The sequence below is a fragment of the Neolamprologus multifasciatus genome, chromosome 8 (genome assembly GCF_963576455.1).
Source record: "Neolamprologus multifasciatus chromosome 8, fNeoMul1.2, whole genome shotgun sequence".
Taxonomy (NCBI): domain Eukaryota; kingdom Metazoa; phylum Chordata; class Actinopteri; order Cichliformes; family Cichlidae; genus Neolamprologus; species Neolamprologus multifasciatus.
Genome location: NC_140446.1, coordinates 19,277,063 through 19,293,261, shown reverse-complemented (window position 1 = coordinate 19,293,261; position 16,199 = coordinate 19,277,063). Strand labels below are relative to the sequence as shown.

Below are 16,199 nucleotides of genomic sequence, written 5' to 3'. Positions count from 1 at the left end.
CTGGTATATTTAATTATTTATTTATTGATTGGCTCCAAAACTTTTTTTTTAGTAAAAAAGAAAAAAAGTGAAAACAGAATAGAATTAATTTAATTAAATTGCAAATAATAATAGCTAGACTGCAGACACGAACGTTTTCACAAAACTACCTTATTAAACAAAACTTATTGAAAATTATATATTTACGAACGAAAACATGTTGAATTTAAGGAGGAAAGACATATTTGTATTTGAATTTTTTTTAAAAAAAACTTAGTTGTAAGTTTTATTATTCGAAAATGAGGAGATTATTTAAAAAAAGGTATCATGAACTTGAAGTGGTGAGTGGTGAGCTGTTCTGTTGTGAAATTATAAATAACATTTAAATTAATGAGCAATGGGGGAAACATGAAACCGCAGTCCGTCTTCTCTGTTGTCCGAATGGCAAAACCAAATTTCATGAGGAAATTGCGTGATGAAAAAAATAATCCAATGAGCAGGTGTTTTATTTTTAGTCAGAGGAACCAGTGAGTACACATTAGATCTGTGTGTACCCGGCACTGGAATGATGCTGATCATGTGACACAGCTGAACTCTGTGGGCCCTCACAGGCTGCCAGCAAAGGCACGGCACTTAAGGAATGAGGATCCGGCCGGTGCAGATATGAGTGTTTCTGTGTGATGACTTCGCCTGGAGGTGAGATTAAGGCTGTTCATCCTCAGCTCCACTCTGGAACCTTCTCTCTTCTCTACTTCTTTCGTTATTTTCTTTTTTCCTGGGGCAAAGAACAGTCAGAAAAATCTCAGCCTTATTGTCTGCACAGATGAAACACAGCCGCCTCGTTCGGACACGTTCTTATTTTTTAATTTTTTTTTTTTTACATTTTTCCGGCAAACCAGGAAGCTTTCTTCAATCCTAACACTTACGAAATACGAAAGTATGCACATATGCGACATACATATTCCTCAATCTCACAGATTGATTTAAGAAAATCCTGGGATGTTGTTTCTGATCCATTCCTAGTTGGATAATTGTGTCAAAGCACGCCTCGGCTTCAGAGCCATCAGGCTGTGCCGCTTAAATTGGACATGTGGGTCTTTATTCGGGTCTTTTATGTGCTGAGTCGAGCCTGATAATAAATCCTTGCATCCACTTCTCGGGGTGTGCGGGGGTCATGGACTGTCATTCTGTATCTGGGCCTCAGCTCAGCTCCAGCAGCACAGGGTTACTTGTAGAACAAGACGTGCCACAGTGGGGAAGATCACAGTGGCGGCAGTTGCCTGGGAGTGTGTGTTTTTTCTGGTGTGTACACAAAGAACACTGTCACTCTGCATTAGAGATGGACAAACTCGATCGGTTTGCGTGCGTGTGTGTAAGAGAGAGAGAGAGAGAGAGAGAGAGATAGAGAGAGAGAGAGAGAGAAAACACCTACGTCAAACACACCTCTGCAGATTTGACGCTCATGCGCATTGTGCAGCACAGTAAGACGCCAGTAAGTCTGGGCTGCATTCAGGAGTGTGACTGTTTCTAACATCATCCCTGTGCGTGTATTAATAGAGCAACGGCGAGGATCCATCCCTGCCCTATGACTGCAGGGCCCGCCTTTGTTCTTTACCGGTAATACAGGCATAATTACAAACCTTAAAGAGCCTCCTCACCTTGCTTTCTCCCTTCCCTTAGCTCTGACACACATCCAGGAAGTGCCTAAGACCAGAGCCGTGCCTGTATACAGGGCCATGCCTTCAAAAAATTAAACTGAGGCCGTGGGTTGTGCGGTGCGCAATGGTGTTTTAAGCCGTGAAAGCAACACCTGTTCCAAAAGTCACATCAGTTCCCTCCAACTCCAATCTCCACGCTGCAGTAACGCAATAATGTTGCAGTAAAACGCCAATGGACGTAATACCTCTAATTTCCCAGAGACCATTTCCATTTACAACTCTTATGTGTGAAGCCAGCGTCGCCCACAATATGAAACTGGCCTCACTGCCGATTTTTTTTCTTCTTCTTTTATTGTGACTGAAATTTGACTGTGATAATAATTTGTGGCTTTGTTCTGACTGGCTGCATGGCTGAGGCCTGTGGGGAGATTTGGGAAGCAGTCCAGCCCCCAGCAGGCCCTTTAATGCTGCTGGATTCCCAGTAGTTTCAGGCAGGGTAGGGACATGACCAAAATGACGGGGTTGGACAGCAGCGCAGCACCACACTCAACCCACCAAACACTCTGTTTATAATTTCGCTGCAGCTTATATGTGATTTATCTGCGATCTGTATCAAACTGTGCTGTAAAACGTGGTTTTATTGAAAGCAAAAGCCTCGGTAGCCGCAGTAGCTTTTTCGTAGTAGTCGATTGAGACTGCAGCTCCAGACTGAAACAGGCATGCCTGAAAATATAAAAACAGTTATTACTACTTCGGCCTGTTGCCACAGTTGTCTCTCCATCTGCATCCGCGTGCACCTTCTAGATTTTGCTGACCAAGCAGTTGCAATTCTGCCCTCTTTTGGCAAGTTTCCCTTGTTTTATAAACCTTATCGTGTGGTGACAATATGAGTGACGTGTGGGCTGACCTTTTTTTTTTCTTAGTTTCACAGATCAAAATAAATAAATACCGGACTTTGTTATTCTTTGTCTTCTATTTCTCCCTCTGGCTTCCAGGGTATGGAAATATGTCTGGAAATATTTGTCACATTCACACATCTGCAGTAGCCAGAACCTTCTAAGACTAATAAATGACACATACTTTACTCTGTGAATCTGTGTTTTATTGCCCGTATTTCCCTGCGTTTAAATTGACTGTAGAAGAATTACACGAGCTAAAATAATGAAAATATGATATTTTAATGAGCATTAAACGAACAAAAACATTTCCTGCTACACTTTAATAAATAAATAAATAAAGCATGCTTTGTAAGCAGTTGTATATGTACTTGCATATAAGCACCATTTATTAAGATTTTTTAAGTGTTTGTTGCAATATCAAAGAAGTGAATTTCCAAATACTGGAAAATGTCTCTCGACGATTTTAGAGTTAGTTCAGGGGTTATTCGCAGTAAACTACTATTTTTTTTTTTTCTGGCAGCACAGTGCAGGAATGTCGTTGAGTACACTGCTGAAATTTAGAAATTAAACTTTTTGTCGCAGATTTGATGCAGGAAGAATTTATTAGAAACTTCGTTTGCCTTAATTTCGATTATTAAAACCAGAAGAAAAACATTGGAGCTTTGGAAAAAGAACCAGCGTTCACAATTCCGACCTTAATCTTGATCATTAACGCCACATAAGAATGAGCAAAACTTAACATGATGTTTTCTCTGCTGGTTATTAAATTGCTTATACCCCCGAATGAGTCCGATTCGTTCTGTAAAAGAGCGTCGGGCACATGGAAACACACAAACACATATTATTCAATAAATAAAGTCAAATAAATTTCATTTGGCTCGTTTTTTCTCTCTTTTTCAAATTCTCAAAATTAGATTATTGTCCTGGGAGTTGTTGTTTATATTGCTTAATGGAGAAAGGAATAAATAGCAATTATATTTATTTGCTAATCTATGGAAGGAGGTGCCTCTGGGCTGCAGAGCTGCATCCTGCAGCCCAGTTCTATCATATGTTAATGAAGTTAATGGCGGAGCTTCAGTGACAGCCGGCTGCCGAAGACCAATCAGAGAGCTTGTAGATGGAAGCCAGTGTGAGTTTGAGGTTCTGCAGGCAGGAGGTGTTTGAAGAACCATGTGAGCTCTGTTCGTGATGTAAAGACGGATCCTTTCGCTTTTATTTGATTTTTTTGACTCCCCGACAGTTATGAGCATGCACCCCGCAACTTGTAACCACTGGGGGCTCTTTTCTCGCTGATGATGCGTTGGAGTTACGCGTGGATTTCTTCCAGGCTGTCCGACAGAACTCATGAAACCCTCTTCAGAGCGACGGTTTGTGGACTTACGCATTAGCTAATGATGTCTGTGGGTTTTATCCCTGACAGTCTGAATGGCTCAGATCCCTCCAAGTCGGCCTTTCTAGAGTTCGGACACGGACACTCGACGCACCAGCAACACTCCTCCGGACTCTCTCACGTTTATCCGGTTCACGGCTTGCAAGCTGCTGGCCATTCCCAGCACGAAAGCCCTTTTCCTGGTACCGCGTCCTATGGCCGCTCTTTGGGCTACGCCTACCCCGGCACGGTGAACACTCATCCCCCGTCCGCTTACATGCCCTACCAACACAGCAATCACAGCAACAGCAACAGTGTGACCCACAGCAGATTAGAGCACACAGGTACGTGAGAAAATCACTGAACTGTTGTAAATCATTAACGGCCATAAACTGATATGCCTTAAGTCTATTTGCGCACATGGCAAGGGAGAGGGGGGGAGCGCATTTAGATGTGTAGTGAGTTGATTTTATATATATATATATATATATATATATATATATATATATATATATATAGATAGATAGATAGATAGATAGATAGATAGATAGATAGATAGATTTATTTATTTATTTTTATTTTTATTTTTTTAATGCAAAGATTTACTAAAACAAAATTCGTGGAGGCACGTTCACATTGGGGTATTTTTATTATTATTAATGCAGAAATAATAAAGGATTAAGTCTCGGTGGGGTGTTCTACTTTGCCTTGTTATATAAGAAAGATATGCAGTCGCATTAAATATTAATTATTATATTAATAATATTCTGTGAGTATGGTCTGGGCCTACCATAGGAACCCCTATTGTTAATGCACATTAACCCAGGGGTGTCGGAATAAAACCGTCCTTTCATCCTTGTGTGTGTGATAATTTGCTGCGTGTGTTGTTGGCATTAGGGCCTTCTGATCCAGAAAGCTTAGAAGTGTAAACATTGCCACGTGAAGCTCGCACTAAGATGTTCCGTCCAGATTAAGGTAGAATTTGGGAGCATTAGATTAATATCTGATGCTCAAATATAATTCGTTTCAGGCCCTGGCGTTTTGTGTTGGCGTCCAGGGCCTATCAGATGCAGTATCCGGGGACTACAATTTGTATGCATTAAGGCTGTAAAACCGAACTACTCCTCTGGTCTTCGTGTTGTTTGAAACTGTAGGTTTTGCTCAGAGACCACGTTCAAAGCTTGTCCAATGGGACTTTTACGCTTTGGTTTGACGGACATGATGAAAACTCATAAATCGGACGTCTTCTTCTGCTCAAACTCTGTGCTCTGTGTTTCATCTTCAAGACCACGACAAGTCCGCTGTGATTGAAGGCAGAGACATTCGTCTAAACGGAAAAGGGAAGAAAATTCGCAAGCCTCGGACCATCTACTCCAGTCTGCAGCTGCAGGCTCTGCACCAGCGCTTCCAGCAGACTCAGTATCTGGCCTTACCGGAGCGCGCAGACCTTGCGGCAAAGCTGGGGCTCACACAAACTCAGGTAGGCCTTAAACGCATCACTTTGCGAGGCTCTCTATCGTTTATGCACTATATTAACTAATAACCGGATTATTTAGGAGGATGTAGTGAAAGCTAGAAATAGTCAATATATTATGGTTAAAATGACTCCCTTGCAAAGTTTCCACTCCTTTTATAGACTAATAATTTCTATACAACAATTTTGAATCAGTGTGACTTATGGTCGACCGAATAAAATATATGTATTAGTGAAAGAGGATAGTGTTGGATATTATTGAAAAGAAATACTTGCAGCATTATCGAGGATCACAGCAATTTCATACCCCTATCCCTTAATGCATTTCTTATTTACTTAATTTCTGGCTGAATCTCTTTTGTCATTTGCGGTCCTTGAAGTGTTTTTTGTGATCAGTGGCTGCAGTAGGAACAAAATGACCAAAAGGAGGAAAAAATATATGCAAAAGCAGTGGTTGACAGATGTTTTGCAGTAGTTTATTATAGAGCATTAAACCAGCCCCTAACAATGAGATATGCTTGTATTTATTCGTGTTTACGTACTTTTTTACGGTGTAGTTGTAAGTCTTTCACGTACCTATAGGCCACACAAGCACGCATGCACACGCACTATAATAATTACACGCGTTTCCAAGACAAACAGGTGCACGTGTCAACTGACCCCCCTCGGATGGGACAAAAATGAGACCTTTGGATCACTTTTTTTTGTTTCAGTTGAGTTCTAAAGTTAAACGATTAAGTCGTCAGAGTTTTAAAATAGAAGATAAACAATATTGTGAAATCCACCCTGTCATCTCAGCCGCCTCCTGCACTTTATTCTTAATCCCTGAACACTTGACAATTATCTCCCAGTTGTTCTGCCATTCGTATGGTTGTTGGTGCTGTTGTTGTTGCCTAGATATCCAGCGGGCTCTTTGGTGCTTTCTTTTTTTTAATGAATATTCACACCATTGTTCTCGGGTATAAAAATAGCCATCATGAACTGAACCCACAAAAATTTTCGCTGACCTATCACGGCGCGTTTGGAGCCGCTTTTATTTCACAATTCTCTCAGTTCCGGCTTGTCGCTGTCACACTCATGCATCACTAGACTTATAAAACAGCGAACAATAAAAGGGCTTAGCTTTAATGGGTAACAAGTGCCACTCATCTGCAAGGCTGAATAGCTAACTGTGCGCCAAGATTAGGCCTGGGACTTGCAAAAACAACCCCAAAAGATGAGTTATTATGAGTTTTACTTTCTTTATTGCTCACAGTGTTCCCTTCGGGGAAGTTTATGATGAAAAGAGCACCGAGTTTAATGCGGGGGAAATATGCTTATAAAAAGAAAACGACAATGAGATTTCTTTTATATTGCTGCTGATTGTTAACTGCAGTGACAATTATGCCCATTTTCTCTTTTGTTCTCCCACTTTAGGTGAAAATATGGTTTCAAAATAAGCGCTCCAAGTACAAAAAGATCATGAAGCATGGCAGCGGATCAGAGGGAGAACATCTCCACGGCACCAGCTCCATCTCTCCCTGCTCGCCCGCATTGCCACAGCTATGGGAGGTCTCCATGGCGAACAAAGGAGGCCCGGTCCATCCGAGCAGTTACATGAACAGTTTCGGTCACTGGTATCCGAATCATCACCCTCATCATCAGGACGCGATGCACAGGCCTCAGATGATGTGAGTGGACAGTTATTGGACACTTGAGTCCATCGAGCTGCACTGAACTTGCTGGTGCCTCCAGAGGCCTCCTCTCAGAACTGAGAGTTAAGGAGACCTTGTTTATATTCACTGTATTTTGTGTGTGTTTTGAATTTTAGAATTCTCACTACAAGAAATATTCAGACATCAAAGAAAAAAAGGGGGGCGTTATATCACTGCAAGCTCGTGTTGAAGGGTCTGACATCAGTGGAACGTGGGTTTGTGTTTGCAGTTTAAAAGACATTCTGGATAAAATAACTTTTTTCAAATATACTGTGTCCGTGCGTCTGCTTTATTAGCCAGCAGTTAACCAGCTGTCACTTTATTGTCACTAAATGTCTTTGCTTAGGTTTCTTTATCTTCCCGTCACTTTCAGGTAATTTCAAAAGAAAGATGGAATTGCCGGTTCCTTAAAGAAGCTTGGATTAATAACAACCGGTGCTATGAGACACTGACAAACACAAGCTTAAACTCTTCAGAGCTTTCTGAGCACTGCACAGCTCAGCCTGTGCGAGAATAAAAGCTGTCTTTTGTCCATCAACACTCCTGAACTGCGATTCACAAAAACCTGCGACCCTGCTTGAATTTCGACAGCCATTGTCAAAACACCTGGGGATTGATTTCCGTTAGACAATAAGCAAATATCGGCCCTGGTATCTTTTTTCGGTTTCGTAGGCTGTTTTGGTTTTACCGTGCACGTTTGACTGGGCTCGATATAAATCGAAAGGAAGGCTGTTCCCTTACAGGAAAGCAGTTGTTTCCAGCTGAGACAAAAAAAAGAGAGGGTGGGATCCGAGTGGCCACCTTTACGCACCGTGGCTGAGTTTTATCATAACATTTCTGCGCAGGATAAAAACTCTAAGACACGTGCTGTTCAAATGCTTTTATCTGAAAGCCAGTATTACAGCTAAAAATACCTTTAATATTATTCAAAAATAACATTTCACTGCATTTTTATTGCTTGTTTTGGGTGTTTGTTATAAAATGTGTTTAGTCTAAAAACACACAGTTGTGTGCGTTTAAAGACGTTCAAGAGAATATCCACCATCCACCTTTTTTCATCATCAAAGTGGAGAGCGGAGATGACGTACAAGACAGCATTTTTCCAATATTTCCCTTATTTTCCAGTGAGATCAAAAAGCAAACTCGCCCTTATCATAATCAGATGATAAATGGCTGCTCTGCTCTGACAATAAACCTCGCCTGATTTATAGTCTTTTGAAATGATTTGCTAATTCTAGTGCTTAGACTGTTTAAACACGGAGAATTAGCTATTTATACCTTTGCAAACAATCGGGGCTGATGCTCTTGATTAAATGGAGAGCTGATTTCTGCTTAATGAAGCTTAGAGAAACAGCCAGTGACTTCTTTTTGTCTTTTCCATTCATCACTCTGCTGCTTCAAACTGTCTGGCAAACATTAGCTATCTTTTTTTCTTGATGTCACACTCAGGGTTTAAAAAAATAAAGTGAAGCCTTTTGGAAATATTTATCCTGAACTTGTATTGCTGAAAATTCTGCATATTTTAGTTGTGTGGTGTAAGGATTTTCATGCCTCATGCTGAAGTAGAGAAGTTCCCAGAAAATGCATTCATAATAATCCAGACAGCCACCTTTCATAATTCTAAACAAAAGCTAAGTGAACTTCTAGCGGAGCACCTGGTAAAAACAAGGTTTAGTTGCACAACAGCCTCTTTAGATACAAAAACATGTAAAATAACACCCATTTCTAGCTGCATGTCCACACCAAATCACCAGAACACTCAGTCGCACAGCGTGCAATCAGCCCTGCCTTACCTAGTCAGAGAAGTGCCGCCTTGTTCAGGAGCTCTAAAGCCTTCTGTGGTGCTCCTGTGAAGAACAAAGCCACACCATAGCCCCGTGTTTTCGCTCCTCCGAGCTGATTTTCTCACATAACGACAAGCATTGTGTTACATTAACATCTCCTTCTTTATATATATATACACCCTCGTGCCCTTTTCCTCATTCCTGATGATTATGTGCCTTGTTAAACATGCGGACCCAGGGAAGAAGAGGCGAGCATTGCTGAAGCAAGTGACGGGGCATCAGGGAAAATTATAGGCAATTTCACATCTCCAGATTAGAATAATGGGCTTGTGGAGTTGGACAGAGAAGAGTAGGACCTTTCAAACGGGGGGGCAATTATCATGCAGGCGGATTGAAGAGAAAGTGAAAAGACTCCTGGTGTAATAGACAGGCTAAAGAGGAGGGGGTGGAAGCTGGGGTGGTGGGTTGAAGGGTAATGATAAAGCCAAGTCTGACTGTATCAGTGATGTGGATGGTCTGGGTTATCAGATACGAACTGTCTGATGGGTTTTAATTGCAGGATAGCAATAAGAGGGAAAATAGCTTGTTATTAAATCCCACTTGCTTTGAATGGGTGAATGGCATAGCAGGTCTCTGGGGTGATTATTGTTATTAACTTGAGTGATCTGACATCTCGGGTAATTGTGAGCAGCTTCCCTGTTAGAGAGAGTGAATGCATGATTTGGTTTCGTCTGAAGGAAGGCCTGGCTTACTCTGTGGCATGATGCACACAGAGTCTGGAGGGATTACAAACACAATGCAGGCAGAAAGGTATGTACACTGACTCACACTTAGATTCAGTGAATTCAATTCGAGCATGCCTGGGTTATCATAAATGAAAGTGTGGGAAAATATAGTTTCCTTATCTCCTTTTCAGCATTTGACAGCCTTTAAATCCTGAGCTTTAATTTATAGGCCAAGGTAAGATGCACAAAGGTCTCCTCGTGGCTTCATCGGGTTGTGACGACTGGCTGTGAAGCATCAACACACAGCCCGGCCCAGCCATGGCCTGAGGTCAGGCAGGGTTCACAAGTCCACAGCTGTCAAGAATGCCTTTCTCCCATCATTTCATCCAAGTTTGCAGCAAAATGGAGAGCATGAGTGATCCTAATGCAGCCAATGCCCAGCCCATGCAGGGACTCAATGCAGGACAGCTGCTGAGAGTCTTTCCATGGATACATTTGAGTTGCCGACCTCCGCATCAACCCGTTTTGCTGCACCCTGGGGACAAGTGCTGACACCACACTGTTGATTGTTGCAGTGGGAAAAAGGAGAAGAAGGGTTACAGCGGCCTGAGCAACAGCTCTATTTAGGGTGCTGTGATGTCGTGCCATGCAGGATCACATTCAAGTTCAACAGTTCACCTCCACCTCCGTGGCTACTTACACTTGTTGATGTTTAGGCATGACATACATCGACATGTCCTACAGCCCACACACACAAGTGCACAAATGTTTCCCCTGACAGCTACGGCCGAGGCCCACACACGCTGAGGGAGCCGCTGAAGGGAGGTCACATGTGCTCTTGATGAGATTTCATTGATATTAAAAGGCAATAGTAATCATAGTGCTTTTGTCAAATCAGCACAGGGCACCGACATGATGACTGAAGCCATAGGCAACTGGTGTTGGGTTCAGAGAAATAAGCCAAGAGGACATTAGGGAAACAGAACTGGGAGCTGTGATACATTTCACTGTTTACAGCAGAATTATGAGAGAATGTGTGTGAAGTCTGGCAGAAACTTTGAGGATAAACGTAATCTCTAAACACACTACAAAGGGTGTGGAAAAACACTTGGTTTTTATTACAGCTTAATGACAATTACGTGGGAAATATATCCCAATATTTTAAAGTATAAACTCTTTTTCTACAGTCCAATACTTATTATTATAGCTGCCGTTATATTTCTTAATATCCCTCAGATTTGCATTATCTGAGTCAATATAGCTGTGTATTTATTTATTCTTTTTTAATTAAAAATTAAATGTAAAATAATTAAACAATTTGAAAACAGTTTATATCGAACAACAACAACAACGACAATAATAATATAATAATATTTTTTATTATTATTATTATTATTGTTTTATCCCTACAAGTTTTTTCTGATTACCGATTTATAATAATATTAATAATAATAATGATTATTATTATTTTAGTTTAAAGCTCTTTTCTTATTGTAAATTGCGTTAATTTACTATTTTCCAATATTGCACTTTGAGATTTACGTTTGGCTAATATAGCTAAATTATCCAAGGTTTGATTTCCTAACATAAAACTATTTATTAATTAGAAACGAGAATTATTTTTTTTAAAGCTGATATCAGTATTAAGCCTTATTCAAACATTTTTTTTTATTCCTGTCTCAGGTAAATTGAGAAATCAGCGAAATTATTTAGGGAAACCCGACAACATGTTGTAATGAAGTTTCATACATTAACAGCTCCACTCATGGAGGCATATCATTCTTATTACTAGAAGCAGTAGAAAAGGTTATAAACCTCTCACACCCCTTGCCCCTGCCCCACCCTACGTTTTCTCTCAGTGCGTAATGGCGCTTTGGTGGTCCATGTGGATAAGCTCGCCATTAGCGGCTCTCCATCATGTCAGTTTTGGGCTGCATATTTAATAACGCAGGGTTTATGTGGCCAAACCGAGGTTATTGTCCACTGTCATTATTTATTAGCTGACGCAAGGGTCGAGGCTGGGGAAGAGGGTGGTGTGTAGCGGGGGAAGCTGTTTTGTTTTTTTTTTTCTGCTTCTTCTTCTTCTTCTTTTCCTGTGACAGCCTTATTGTAGCTGTCACAACAGTCGCTGTCGTGTTTATGAAGCGTCTCTCAGGTAATTCATATAGGTGTTTTCCCCCAGCTTTTGTGAACGCACACACAGCCGAGCCTGTTTTATGTTATCACCTGGGAAAGCCCTTTTGTGAGATAAAAATGTGTCTTTTATGTCACTGTGTGAATGACGGTAGCGAAGGCGAGGAGACCTAGTCTGCCAACGCAAAAGGAATGAATAAAACTTTAAACGGGTGCGCGCACTCCCCCACGCACACAAACACGCTTGTGTTTTGTCGTACCTTCAATATTTGGCACTGTTTTCGTCCATTCTTATGTGCGTTCTTACGCGCGTGGGAGATTCCCCTCGGAACAGTCTTGCTTCACCTAACCACCCCGCCCCCCTCCCCCACTAACACACTGAACTCTGTCTTGTTATCTGGCAGCAGAATCGTAATAAAACCGAGTGACTCCAACGTGTCTACACGTCAGATCGCCACTAAATCCCAAGAAAGCCGCAGTGTACCTGCGCCTGTAACAGCAGACGCCTCTCGGCACAGATGTTGGCACTGGCCAGTTTAGAAGTTGAAATAAAGTTACGTAAAATACATATAGCAAATATATTAAATATACATTTAAAGCATAGGCCACCGCCTGCATATTTGTTGTTCTTTACACATGTCCGTATAAGCTGTAATTATAATGTCTGCTTCCAGTGCAAATAAATCTTCCACAGTTCAATCCAGTTCAAACTGGTTTGAAAATGCGTCGCAGTTTAAGGTGACATAAACTGAAAACACTGAGATGTGTGCACGGTTTTCCAGTGCGTCTCTCGACAGGCTCTTTATGAAAGGGGCTTCACACACCACGTACAATTAACACCTTTATTCAATTGACAGGAAGGCAACAAGTGGACTAATTACATGAATATAAAAAAACAAAAAACAAAGAAGGTTTTTGAAAGCACCACAGTGCAGTCGTTCCGTTTGAACAAATATGATCATAGTGGTTCTGCATATAAACACGTATTTACAGCCTTCGACATTTTGTACAAATCCATATAAATATGACCTGAGTTGTTTTGAGCGCTCTCTACAAACCCACAAGATTTGATGTAGCATGGATCAACCGCACAGTTTTGTTTTTTTGTTTTTCTTTTTGCTATTATTCGGTTTGTGTATAGGCATCTTATTTATTTTAAAAAAAAAAACTTGCATATTTACCATTTATTCATTTACAAAAGAAGGTAAGGAAAAAAAATGAAGCGATAAATAATTTAAAAACACGCCAGATGTCCGTTAAATATGCTGCCACAAGTGATCAGAAATCCCTTATGTGCTTTTGTGAATGGAAACCCAGTTCTGAAACATTCTTGATCATCTAAAAACAAAAAAAAAAAAAAAAAAACACAGCAATGTTTCATCTCAGGTTTGTCTCCCGGTCCAGTCATCGTTTTCTCTGCAGAGTCATTGTGGAGAGACCTCGTTTGAAATAAAACCGAAGACAGAAATTTGCTCTTGAGTCAGTGTTAATAAACAGCTCCCACGCTTTGCTGCGGGACTGGGTGGTGCACGGCTCCCGGGTGTTGTAGGTGTGATCCCTGCTGGTACCAGTGGTTATTATAATCCTCCAGGTACGGCGGCGATGAACTGTGCGTCGGCTGCGGCACCTGAGGTCTGCTGATCGGGGTGTTCTGAGGGGTGCTGCTGTTGTCCCAGACTGCGGGCGATGGCGGGGAGTTGCAGGCCATGGAGTCGCTGGCATTGGGGCTGTGCTCCAAGGGAACCTCGCCGTTTTTGTACAGCTTCTTGAACTTGGATCTCCGGTTCTGGAACCAGATCTTGACCTAAGAATCAGAGGATCAGCATTAACTGTTATGTTAAAATATTTGTGATGATTCTAGTTTATTCAAAGAGTGTTTAACTTCAGGATAACAGCGCATTTAATTGTTAATCGTTTACCTAAATTAGGGATATCCAGTGCAGACACAAAAAGCATATATGCTGTGCGTAATTACGCACCAGGGTGTTATTAAAGGTTACATTATTGGCCATACTGGGGAAACCCTGATTCACGTGACTTTAAAGCGCTGATCAGTTGGAAAATGTGAGGTGTTTACAGGTGGCTTACCTGCGTCTGAGTGAGGCCAAGCTGAGCCGCCAGCTCCGCTCTTTCAGGCAGGGCGAGGTATTGTGCCTTCTGGAAGCGTCTCTGCAGAGCAGCAAGCTGGTAGCTAGAGTAGATCGTCCTCGGCTTGCGAATCTTTTTCGGCTTTCCATTTACCATACGAACCTCCGGCTCTGGCTCTTCTTTCACTGCAAATAAATAAATACATACACACATAAATAAATAAATAAATATTGACCACTGAATAAAACTTCGAGCGGCCTCAAAGGCTTAAACATGAAACACCAGGAAAATAAAATAAAAAAAAACAAAAAACAAAACGGTAGCAGTCTCACGGTAGTAAGACATTTGGCGATATGGGAATTTAGCCAGGGAGGGGGGGAAACAACAACTGAGAATAATTTTCCTAAATCAAAATAATAATAATAATAAAATCTCCTCAGTTGAAAACACAAGTATGGCACTTTAGTAAGAACATCGGAGGCAAAGAAGGAAACCAAATTGTAACTGTTCACGCTTTAAAACATCTTTTTGTCTAAACTTGCATTTCACTTCAAAGGTTAAACGTTGGTAACATTAAAAATTTATGAAGTGAATATATTACCATCTCTAACCCTTACCGGTTTATGCATACCTATTAATTGCTGTTTCAGTCCAGGGTAGGGAATTATAACACCACAGTAGCATAAAACGGCACACTACCACTGAAAAAATGTTATCTTTTACGCATGACTGCACAAGAAATAAAATAATCAATGAGCACCACGTTGCTTTTATATTTGTAATACTTTTATGTTTGGATTACTTGGATATCTACCAATTGTTATCAAATCAAAATGACAAAACGTGCGCCATGTTGGCATTCAAATAGGAAATAAAGTTTATAATGAAATGTAACTTGTTATAAGGGATGCCTCTTTTTAAAAAAATGTCTAACCAGATCATGCAAGAGGGCAACAAGTGATTAGATTTAAAGTTGGCGTAGATCACATTATGCACACTGGAGATATACAAAACAAAACACAGCTTGTGATTATCTCATCATTTACCTGAGCCCGGAGGTGAAGCTTGCAGGTGATCTCTGTTGTAATGTCCGTACTGTCTGTAGCCATTCGTGTATGGGTATTCAGATTTGGTGGCGTACGCTCCAGCAGCTCCCATTCCGTTCAGATTAAACTGGTGATGGTAAGAGTTCATGGGCTGCCCGTACGGCTGACTCTGATAATATTCATGATGGCCGTGGGCCGTCTGTCCACTGTAGTAGCCCATGTCCGTCACGGACGACTCGGGCAGAGTAGGGGAGTCCTTCGAGTTCGGATGGCAACTCATAGATCCTGGGAGATCGGTCAAAATACTCGCAATCTTCTTCTCGTACGTCTGTCCGGCGCTCATTGTGAAAGCAGTCCCCCCAGAATAAAGAAAGTCCACTGGTGGATCCTTTCTTCTGCGGATTGTGCAAAGCAAATTCGCGACGCAGAACTGCTGTGTGCGCGCTCTTTGAACGCACGACTGTGACGAGCCTATAGTCCACTGAAACTCTTCCAGCTGCAGAAACTTGGTTGTGGCATTGCTCTGCCCCTGTGACACAGTTATAAAGAACTGAGCTAGTGCTGGCTTCCTATTGGTTCCACTGCCCCCTCTCCTCCTCCTCCTTTGCGCTCCGGGCGAAGCCTTGGCGAAAGCCAGCCTTTAGCTAAGAGCGCGTATGTGCACTCATAGCCCATTGCCCCGAGTTTTTCGTTCCCTTTACATTTGAATTTACCTGTTCACGTGGGAAACGTGAAGTATTGCATTTAGAGACTGTGTTCAAACTTTAACCAAAGGCCCAGTTTTCTCCCCAATTGCTCTACAGGCTGCATAGTGGGGTCGTGGTGCTTCAACACAAAAGTAGCCCAGAGCTTTTCTAAAGACTAATCCTTCAGTCAGGTCGTCTCCTCAATGTTTTATGCAATGTTTTCGTAACAGTACCAAGAGATCAGACATTGCTCAGCATGTTGAAAAGCTGCATACCCGTCTCCCACAGACTCCTATTGTCATTTAAAGGTGTTGGCGGACGATGGACTTTACGTGAAAGAGATGCAGCAAATAGATAAAAGACTCGTTCAACTGATAATGCCTACGGCTGAATTCCTCCACACTGTCCGTGTTTTGCTTTTTGTAAATGCAAATTCCACCAACACTGTTTAAGATGACGGTTAAGAACTGCGCTGTACCAGTTCTTAACAGTCTTTAGATAATATTAGAGGTAAACTGTAGTTTTATTATATAATGTTTTTTATTCTATTATCAATGATTAAAATCCGTCCCTTCTCACTTATACAACTTTTCATTCTAATTTTCATTGTGTTTCTCTTGGCTTAGGTCCTTCCGGATGAAATCACAGTGCACAGCGCCCCCTG

At 41.4% G+C, this 16,199-nt stretch overlaps 2 protein-coding genes across 2 annotated transcripts; one reads left to right on the top strand and one right to left on the bottom strand.

Moving 5' to 3' along the window:
* Nucleotides 1–3,042: 3,042 nt before the first annotated feature.
* dlx4b (distal-less homeobox 4b) lies at nt 3,043–7,440 on the top strand. Its single transcript, XM_085170855.1, has 3 exons — nt 3,043–4,249; nt 5,192–5,385; nt 6,796–7,440. Exons 1-3 carry the CDS (start codon nt 3,928–3,930, stop codon nt 7,051–7,053), a joined length of 774 nt encoding a protein of 257 aa, XP_085026981.1. The 5' UTR covers nt 3,043–3,927; the 3' UTR covers nt 7,054–7,440.
* Nucleotides 7,441–12,808: 5,368 nt separating this feature from the next.
* On the bottom strand, nt 12,809–15,379 carry dlx3b (distal-less homeobox 3b). Its single transcript, XM_085171518.1, has 3 exons — nt 14,850–15,379; nt 13,804–13,988; nt 12,809–13,519 (listed from the first exon to the last, which is right to left on the bottom strand). Exons 1-3 carry the CDS (start codon nt 15,190–15,192, stop codon nt 13,202–13,204), a joined length of 846 nt encoding a protein of 281 aa, XP_085027644.1. The 5' UTR covers nt 15,193–15,379; the 3' UTR covers nt 12,809–13,201.
* Between the last annotated feature and the right edge of the window lie 820 nt (nt 15,380–16,199).

Coding starts and splice junctions, on each gene's coding strand:
- dlx4b (XM_085170855.1), top strand. CDS start 3,928: ATGATGTCTGTGGGTTTTATCCCTGACAGTCTGAATGGCTCAGATCCC. Junction 4,250..5,191: donor CAGCAGATTAGAGCACACAG/GTACGTGAGAAA, acceptor TTCATCTTCAAG/ACCACGACAAGTCCGCTGTG. Junction 5,386..6,795: donor TGGGGCTCACACAAACTCAG/GTAGGCCTTAAA, acceptor CTCCCACTTTAG/GTGAAAATATGGTTTCAAAA.
- dlx3b (XM_085171518.1), bottom strand. CDS start 15,192: ATGAGCGCCGGACAGACGTACGAGAAGAAGATTGCGAGTATTTTGACC. Junction 13,989..14,849: donor AGCTTCACCTCCGGGCTCAG/GTAAATGATGAG, acceptor ATTTATTTGCAG/TGAAAGAAGAGCCAGAGCCG. Junction 13,520..13,803: donor TTGGCCTCACTCAGACGCAG/GTAAGCCACCTG, acceptor TCTGATTCTTAG/GTCAAGATCTGGTTCCAGAA.